This window comes from Nyctibius grandis, chromosome 15, assembly GCF_013368605.1.
Source record: "Nyctibius grandis isolate bNycGra1 chromosome 15, bNycGra1.pri, whole genome shotgun sequence".
Classification (NCBI taxonomy): domain Eukaryota; kingdom Metazoa; phylum Chordata; class Aves; order Nyctibiiformes; family Nyctibiidae; genus Nyctibius; species Nyctibius grandis.
The window spans coordinates 12,065,885-12,073,520 of NC_090672.1; the positions used below are offsets into that span (position 1 = coordinate 12,065,885).

Genomic DNA, 7,636 nt, shown 5'->3' on the forward strand with positions numbered 1-7,636 from the left:
ATAAGAAACCCCAAATGCTCCCGAAGAAAAATCACCCTCTGCTCTCAGTCCCCCTGTTCTTTCAGACAAAGGCTCTGGAAATAGGACAGACACTTACCTTTAAACTCACCCAAAGAAAACTACTTCCCAAAAGTTTGCAAGCAAAAAAACCCACAAAATAAAAATCTCAGGGAAAGATAGGAAAAGACAAGCAGGGTCTACCAGGGAGATTGCTTTCAAACACATTTATTCAGCGCTCCTTCCCCCGCTGCCTTTTCCTTTTTTTTTTTTTTTTAACTTTTTTTCATGTGCCATTTCCAATACCTTTAAAACGCCCTTATTAACGGAACGGTGACAATGGGGGTAAGGGATCCACACCAGGGTACGGCTACGAGCCGCCCGCTGCCCCGCGGATCGTCCGACAGCACAAAGGCAGCAAATGAAAGCAGCAAATTAAAGGAGCAAATTAAAGCAGCTTCGATCAAGCACCAACTTTAACGCTCGAGTTGAAATGAAAAATTACGTAGCGCGTATTTTGCAAAGGGAGAACCGGTGGCAGGTCTCTGCCCCCCCACCCACGCTCGTGGGGCTGCGGGGCAGGAGGGCAGCCGGCCTCGCACCCTGGAGCTGCCTTCGCACGCATCTGCGCCGGAATTCGGCTCTCCCCAAATCCCCTCGAAACCTTAAAAGACGAGATCGGCTTTATTGTCTGTCTAGATAGGGACTCCTCTCCTGCCAGCATCAGGGATAATAATTTATTATTATCTGCACGGAAAAGCACTTTGCCAATAAAAACGCGGATCCTGTATGATTCACTATAAAGAGAAATATTTGCATTTATCCAGCGATAACCCTGGCGAGCTCCCAGCGCTCGTTTGCTTTTTGTTGGTTTGTTTTGATGATAAGAGTTGGTCAACTCGGCAAAACTTTTGTTTTTCGGGGGGGGCAACCACCTTTCCCCTCGCACAGCTTCACCGAGCCGGTCCCTCACCCCGCAGCAGCGCAGCCCCGGCCGCGGAGGGGGGGCACCGGGGTAGGGAATAACGTTATAAAGAGAAAAAGAAGCGGGGGGAGAGACATGGGGGGTATCGGACAGCGCGGCACGTCGGAAAAGGCCCTTGTACCAGCGGGGGGCGGCGAGCTCCCACGGGACGGGCGTGCGGGAGCGCGGCTCGGCGCGCCGGTGATGGGCGCGGGGGGACGCCGGTGCGCACCCCCCCCGCCCCGCATCGAAAGGAAAGAGTGGGTTTGGGGTATTTTAGGTGCCACGCGCCCCGCCACCCCCGCGCCCGCCCCCACGCACAGCCCCGGCAGGGGCGGCGCCGCGGAGGGGCGCGGAGGGGCGGGGGGCGCAGCGGGCGCGGACACACACACGCACCCGCCCCCCCCCCCGCGCCCGGCGCGGCGCCGTTCCTGGGCCTTTGGCGCCCCCTCTGGACGGCGGCGCGCACCGCCCGCGGGTCCCGCCGCGCCGCGCTTCGCTCCGCTCCGCGGGGCTCCCGCCCGCCTCCGCGCTCCTCCACCGCCGCTCCGCGGAAAACCCGCAGAGGGTCCCCCCGCAGCGCTCACTCCGCAGCTCCCCGAAAGCAGAGAACGCCGCGGCAGGCGGAGCGGCGCCAAGGGTCGCGGGAGAAGGGGGGGGGGGGGGCACCGCCGCCGCTCCGCACCCGCGCAAGGGTCCCGCTGCCCCGCCCGGGCCCCCCCCCATCCACCCTCCCGCAGCCGCCCCCTGCGCGGCGCTGAGCGGCGTTGCGCACCCGCCGGCCCCGCCCCGCGGCGGCGGCTCAGCCAATCGCGTGCGCGCCAGCCCCCGGGGGCCGCCCGCCCATTGGCGGAGCGCGCCCGGGCCGAAATCGCCGCGCAGAGTATTTATTCCCGCGCCGCGGCGCGGGCCGCAGAGCCGCGCTGGAGACCGGCGGGGCGCGCCCGGCCCCCGCTGCACGGCCACGGCCACCGGCCCACGGCCACCCACCCGCGGCCCCGCGCTGCCCAAGCCGGCCCCCGCCGCTCCGGGGTTTTTTTTTTCCTCCCGTCCTTTCTCTCCTGCAACTTGCAAAAGTTTATCCTCCCCCGCTTTTATATATATATATATATTTTTTTTTTACTTACGGGGGTAGGGAAAAGAAATAATAAACTTTTGCAAACTTTTTCCAGCTTTCTCCCTCCTCTCCCCAGCCGGGCTTCACGCTGGTGAAGACTTCTTCTCTCCTCGTTTTACTTTTTTAACCCTTCCCCACCCCTTCGCCACTTATTTTTTTTTTAAGTTTTTTCATCCCCTGTTCCCCCCTCTGCCACTTTCTCGCATGAATCTCCTAGACCCCTTCATGAAAATGACAGAAGAACAGGACAAATGTATCTCCGACGCCCCCAGCCCCACCATGTCGGATGACTCCGCCGGGTCCCCCTGCCCCTCTGGATCCGGCTCGGACACGGAGAACACCAGACCCCAAGAAAACACCTTCCCCAAGGGTGACCCGGACCTGAAGAAGGAGAGCGACGAGGACAAGTTCCCGGTGTGCATCCGAGAGGCGGTGAGCCAAGTGCTCAAGGGCTACGACTGGACGCTGGTCCCCATGCCGGTGCGGGTGAACGGATCCAGCAAAAACAAGCCCCACGTGAAGAGACCCATGAACGCGTTCATGGTGTGGGCACAAGCGGCCCGGAGGAAGCTGGCTGACCAGTACCCGCACCTGCACAACGCCGAGCTCAGCAAAACCCTGGGCAAGCTCTGGAGGTGGGTGCTCGGGTCAGCGGGGGATGCTGAGGAGGAGGGGGGGATGCAGGCTGCAAGGTCTGCTCCAGCCTGGACCGGCAGCCAGGGGAGGTGGAAGAGGAGGGAGAGGATGGTTTCAAGGCTGGAAAAACTCGCTGAAAACTTTTGCGTGGGCTCGCAAACTTGTTTGGCGTAGGAGAAGCCACAATAGCAGGGGAAACGTAGGGAAAGTAGTTCCCTGCGGTCGCCTTCTGGTCTGGCAAGTGGTTTCTCTCCCTTGAGCAATGCCGCGGGGGGGCTGGCGGAGCCCCCCGTGTGGCTGTTGGGTTGTTTGGGCTCTTGTCCAGAGGAACCGATGGGTTTGGGGGTTGCATCAGCTCGGCCCGGGTGGTGCGGTGCCAAGCCCCGGGTGGGTGCGATGAGTGGCGCATGGCTGGGTGCCTCCGGCTGCCAAAATAAGGCAGGGAGGGGAGAAAAGCAGAAGGAAAGTGAGTCACCTGGGCGCCTCTTGCCCTGTGACTGCAGAAGCGGGGGGGGATCCTAAATTTGCGGCTGGAGGAGAAGGCAGGGAGGGAACGTGGCCCTGGCAGGCAGCGCCGTCACCTCAAGCACCCCGGGGACGGGACGTGCGCCCGTGCAGGGGTGGCTGGGGTGGGGGGGACAGGCTGGGGGGGACGAGGGCTGGACCCTGCCACCACTCTCACACCTCCTGTTCTGCCACCAAAGCAATTCTGGGGGGGGCGACAAGCAGCGTGTGCCCCAGACAGGGGGTTCAGCACTGGGGGGGCTTCACATTGCCATTTGGCAGGGTCCAGGGGAGAGGTTTGGGCTGGCGTTAATGCCATAGTGGGGGGGAGCTGCTAATGCCCCCCGTGAGCTGCAGCCCCTCATCCCCAATGTCCCCCCCCAGGCTGCTGAACGAGAGCGAGAAGCGTCCCTTCGTGGAGGAGGCCGAGCGGCTGCGGGTGCAGCACAAGAAGGACCATCCCGACTACAAGTACCAGCCGCGGCGGCGAAAGTCGGTGAAGAACGGGCAGTCGGAGCAAGAGGAGGGCTCCGAGCAAACCCACATCTCCCCCAACGCCATCTTCAAGGCGCTGCAGGCGGACTCCCCGCAGTCATCCTCCAGCATCAGCGAGGTGCACTCCCCCGGGGAGCACTCGGGTAGGTACTCGCGGCCCCACAAAGTGTTAGGGAGGGGGTTGAGTCACGGCTAACTAAGAAAAGCCGCATCCCAAACCAGGCTGAAACTGGGATTGGGGAAGGGTTGGGGGGGAGAGAGACCTAGAAATGCATCAAGAAGGGGATGGCTGCACCGGGAGAGGGGCAGAGCTGCCCACGAGCCTCGCCCATAGCACGGCACACACACACCCTCGCCCTCGTGTGCCAGCCCCTGCGGCTGCTTCCACCCCCTCTGCCCATGAGAAATGCGAATCCATACTTTAAAAAAAAAAGAAAATAAATAAACCAAAATATGGCCCCGCTCTCGCGGCTCAGGTCTGAAGGCTTGGCAGTTTTACCCGGCACAGATAGATAGGGCTCACGTCTGCGTTCCTCACACCTGGACGTGTTTGCGTTACCCTCCCCAACTGCTTGCAGCAGCAACGCGCTGTTATCCGCCCGCCCCACGGGTTAACTATTAACGGCGTTATCGCGTCCGGCAGCACCTCCCGCCTCGGGGACGCAGGGGCGCGACACCCCCTTCACACCCCGCGCCCTTTCCTTCCTTCCGCAGGGCAGTCGCAGGGCCCCCCCACGCCCCCCACCACCCCCAAGACGGACACGCAGCCCGGCAAGCAGGACCTGAAGCGGGAGGGCCGCCCGCTGCAAGAAGGCGGCCGGCAGCCGCCCCACATCGACTTCCGAGACGTGGACATCGGCGAGCTCAGCAGCGACGTCATCTCCAACATCGAGACCTTCGACGTCAATGAGTTCGATCAGTACCTCCCCCCCAACGGTCACCCGGGGGTCCCGGCCACCCACGGGCAGCCCGGCCAGGTCACCTACACCGGCAGCTACGGCATCAGCAGCACGGCGGGCTCACAGGCCGGGGCCGGCCACGTGTGGCTGTCGAAGCAGCAGGCGCAGGCGCCGGCGCAGCCGCAGGCCCAGCACGGGCTGCCGGCGCTGAGCAGCGCTGAGCAGGGCCAGGCGCAGGCGAGGACGCACATCAAGACGGAGCAGCTGAGCCCCAGCCACTACAGCGAGCAGCAGCAGCACTCCCCGCAGCAGATCAACTACAGCTCCTTCAACCTCCAGCACTACAGCTCCTCCTACCCCACCATCACCCGCTCCCAGTACGACTACACCGACCACCAGAACTCCAGCTCCTACTACAGCCACGCCGCCGGCCAGAGCAGCAGCCTCTACTCCACCTTCACCTACATGAACCCCACGCAGCGCCCCATGTACACCCCCATTGCAGACACTTCGGGGGTCCCCTCCATCCCGCAGACCCACAGCCCGCAGCACTGGGAACAGCCCGTCTACACACAGCTCACCAGACCCTAAAGCCATTTAAAAAAAAAAAATAAATAAATATAAATTTTAAAAAAAAAATTAAAAAAAGCACGAAAGCAGCAAGAAGAAAATCTGAGAACATCCTCAGACTTTTTCCTTCTTTGAAATTCAAATAATAATTAAAAAAAAAAGACACTAAAGTTAAAGCTGGAGGGGGAGGAGAGAGCACCTCGAGCCTTCTGCACTACAGCATCCTCTGGGCAGTGGCCAGACCGCTCCGAGAACCAGCGAAACTCGGTACAGACTTTCCAAGGACTGGACTTTAACTCTGCTTCCAGGGCGCATCGGGGAGATGAGATTTCTAACCAACCAGCTCAGCTGTCTTGTTCTCTGGACTTTCGTCATGATTTTTTTTTTTTTTTAGCAGTAATTAAAAAAAATGGAAAAAAAAAATGGGGGGAAAAAAAGAGAAAATTCAGAGTCCTCTGTGAGGAATATTCTCTATTTTAAATATTTTTTAGTATGTACTGTGTATGATTCGTTACCAATTTGAGGGGATTTATACATATTTTTTAGAGATTTTTTTAAAATGCTCTTATTTTTCCAACAGCTAAAAAAATGACACTTAGTGGAGCAGTCCTAGGTTTTCTTGCAGTCAGAGGTATTTTTGTATAGATAAGTGTCTTTTTCTCTAAAAAATAAAAATAAAAAAGCAAAAGGCCGTGCTTTTAACTCGGAACAAAGCTCTGTTAAGTGGCCAGCTCTGGAGACGTGAGCTGAGACTGCGGGGACCAGCATGGGAGAGGCTTTATTTTTCTAACTAATAGCAAAACCAGCCAGCAGGAGATTTTAACTTTATTTTTTAATAACCTTGAGCCTTAAGAAAGAAAAACAAAACCTTTTTTTTTAAAAAAAAAAAGCAAAAAGTGCTGTTGAGAAGCCTTAAACGCAGCCCTGGGATAATCACTTGGCCCCAGCTCTGCCTGTCCCTGGGGCTGGGGGGGGGCTGAGCTCGACCCCCTCCGGGCACCCCCCGTCCACCCCAGGCCTGATGCAAAACCTGTCCAGGGGCTCCTCTCTGCTTGTGGGACATCACAGATACTTTAAATTATTTATTTTGTGAGAAGAGCAGTTTTTAATCACAATTTTTAATCTCCCTTCTACTTAAGTCCTTTCAAAAGCGATTGCATTTGTCAGAGCATTATTTGGAAGGTAACCGTGCCTGTTAAATTATGGTCTAAACTGTAACCAGTCCTTTATTTATCTCTTTAATTCTTTTTTTTTTATTATAATTATTATTATTCTTTTTGGAATCTGTGTCCTGGGTTTGTACAAACTTTGTGCTCTTCCTTTTTTTTTTTTTTTCTTTTGTCTTAAGGATAAACTGGAAAAAAAAAATTTTTTTTGTACAAACTAAAGATTGCAAATGTAGCGTATCACTGAATCATTTGCCTTGTTTTCTGCCTCAGCTCTCTGGGACACACGAGCTCGTGCGAGGACGAGACCCAACGCCCCGGCCGTGCCGCGGGGGCTGCACCGTTTTAGCCTTCCACCCCCAAAACTGGCTTGAGGTGGGGACACTGACTTTGGTGAAGCTGTGGCTGAACAGTTAAGGATTGCTTTTTAAAAAAGACAGCAAACTTTTTTTATTTAAAAAAATGATATATTTGTTAACTTTTTTTTTTTTAGGGATTCAGTAGAAGAAAAAAAAATCTTAAAGCACTCTTATAATATGGCATCTTTCTATTTCTGTATAAAAGCAGATCTTTTTAAAGTATTTCTGTAACTTAAAAGACCTGTCATTTAAATCATATGTTGTCTTTAGGTAAGTTGTTTTGTTTGGTTTTGTTTGCAAGATCCTTCTCTTTGTGAAACTTACCTTTTTTTTTGTATATTATTGTTTGCAATAAATACACATTGTATTAAAAGTTAAACCCTCCACCCGTGTCTGATTTATAAACAGCTTTCAAGCAAAATCAGGGCCATGCTGAAGCCCCAGGATGGTTTTGGCTTCACTCGTGGGCCTTGGGGTGTCCCCCTGCTTTTATCAGTGCAGGTCCTGAGCCCAGACGTCAAGGAGATGGACATCAAGAGCCATCAGGAGAAGCAACAGGCTTCAGAGATGGACAAAACCTCTCTGACCTACGAGGAATGGCTGAGGGAGCTGGGGGTGTTTAGCCTGGAGAAGAGGAGGCTCAGAGGTGACCTTAGTGCAGTCTACAACTACCTGAAGGGAGGTTGTAGTGGGGTGGGAGTCGGCCTCTTCTCCCAGGCAACCAGCGCTAGGACAAGAGGACACAGCCTCAAGCTTCACCAGGGGAGGGTCAGGTTGGACATTAGGAAGCATTTCTTCTCAGCAAGGGTCATTAGCCATTGGAAGGGGCTGCCCAGGGAGGTGGTGGAGTCACCATCTCTGGAGGTGGTTAAGAAAAGCCTGGACATGGCACTTAGTGCCCTGGTCTAGTTGCCATGGTGGTGTCAGGG

At 55.7% G+C, this 7,636-nt stretch overlaps 1 protein-coding gene across 1 annotated transcript; it reads left to right on the forward strand.

The window, feature by feature from the left end:
* The first annotated feature begins 1,976 nt into the window (after window positions 1–1,976).
* On the forward strand, window positions 1,977–6,884 carry SOX9 (SRY-box transcription factor 9). Its single transcript, XM_068413196.1, has 3 exons — window positions 1,977–2,713; window positions 3,603–3,856; window positions 4,428–6,884. Exons 1-3 carry the CDS (start codon window positions 2,283–2,285, stop codon window positions 5,201–5,203), a joined length of 1,461 nt encoding a protein of 486 aa, XP_068269297.1. The 5' UTR covers window positions 1,977–2,282; the 3' UTR covers window positions 5,204–6,884.
* The last annotated feature ends 752 nt before the right edge of the window (window positions 6,885–7,636 follow it).

What these genes read in the sequence shown, in the direction of transcription:
- SOX9 (XM_068413196.1), top strand. Translation starts at nt 2,283, where the DNA reads ATGAATCTCCTAGACCCCTTCATGAAAATGACAGAAGAACAGGACAAA. An exon ending in ACCCTGGGCAAGCTCTGGAG is followed by an intron (nt 2,714 to 3,602) that starts GTGGGTGCTCGG and finishes GTCCCCCCCCAG; the next exon opens with GCTGCTGAACGAGAGCGAGA. An exon ending in CTCCCCCGGGGAGCACTCGG is followed by an intron (nt 3,857 to 4,427) that starts GTAGGTACTCGC and finishes TTCCTTCCGCAG; the next exon opens with GGCAGTCGCAGGGCCCCCCC.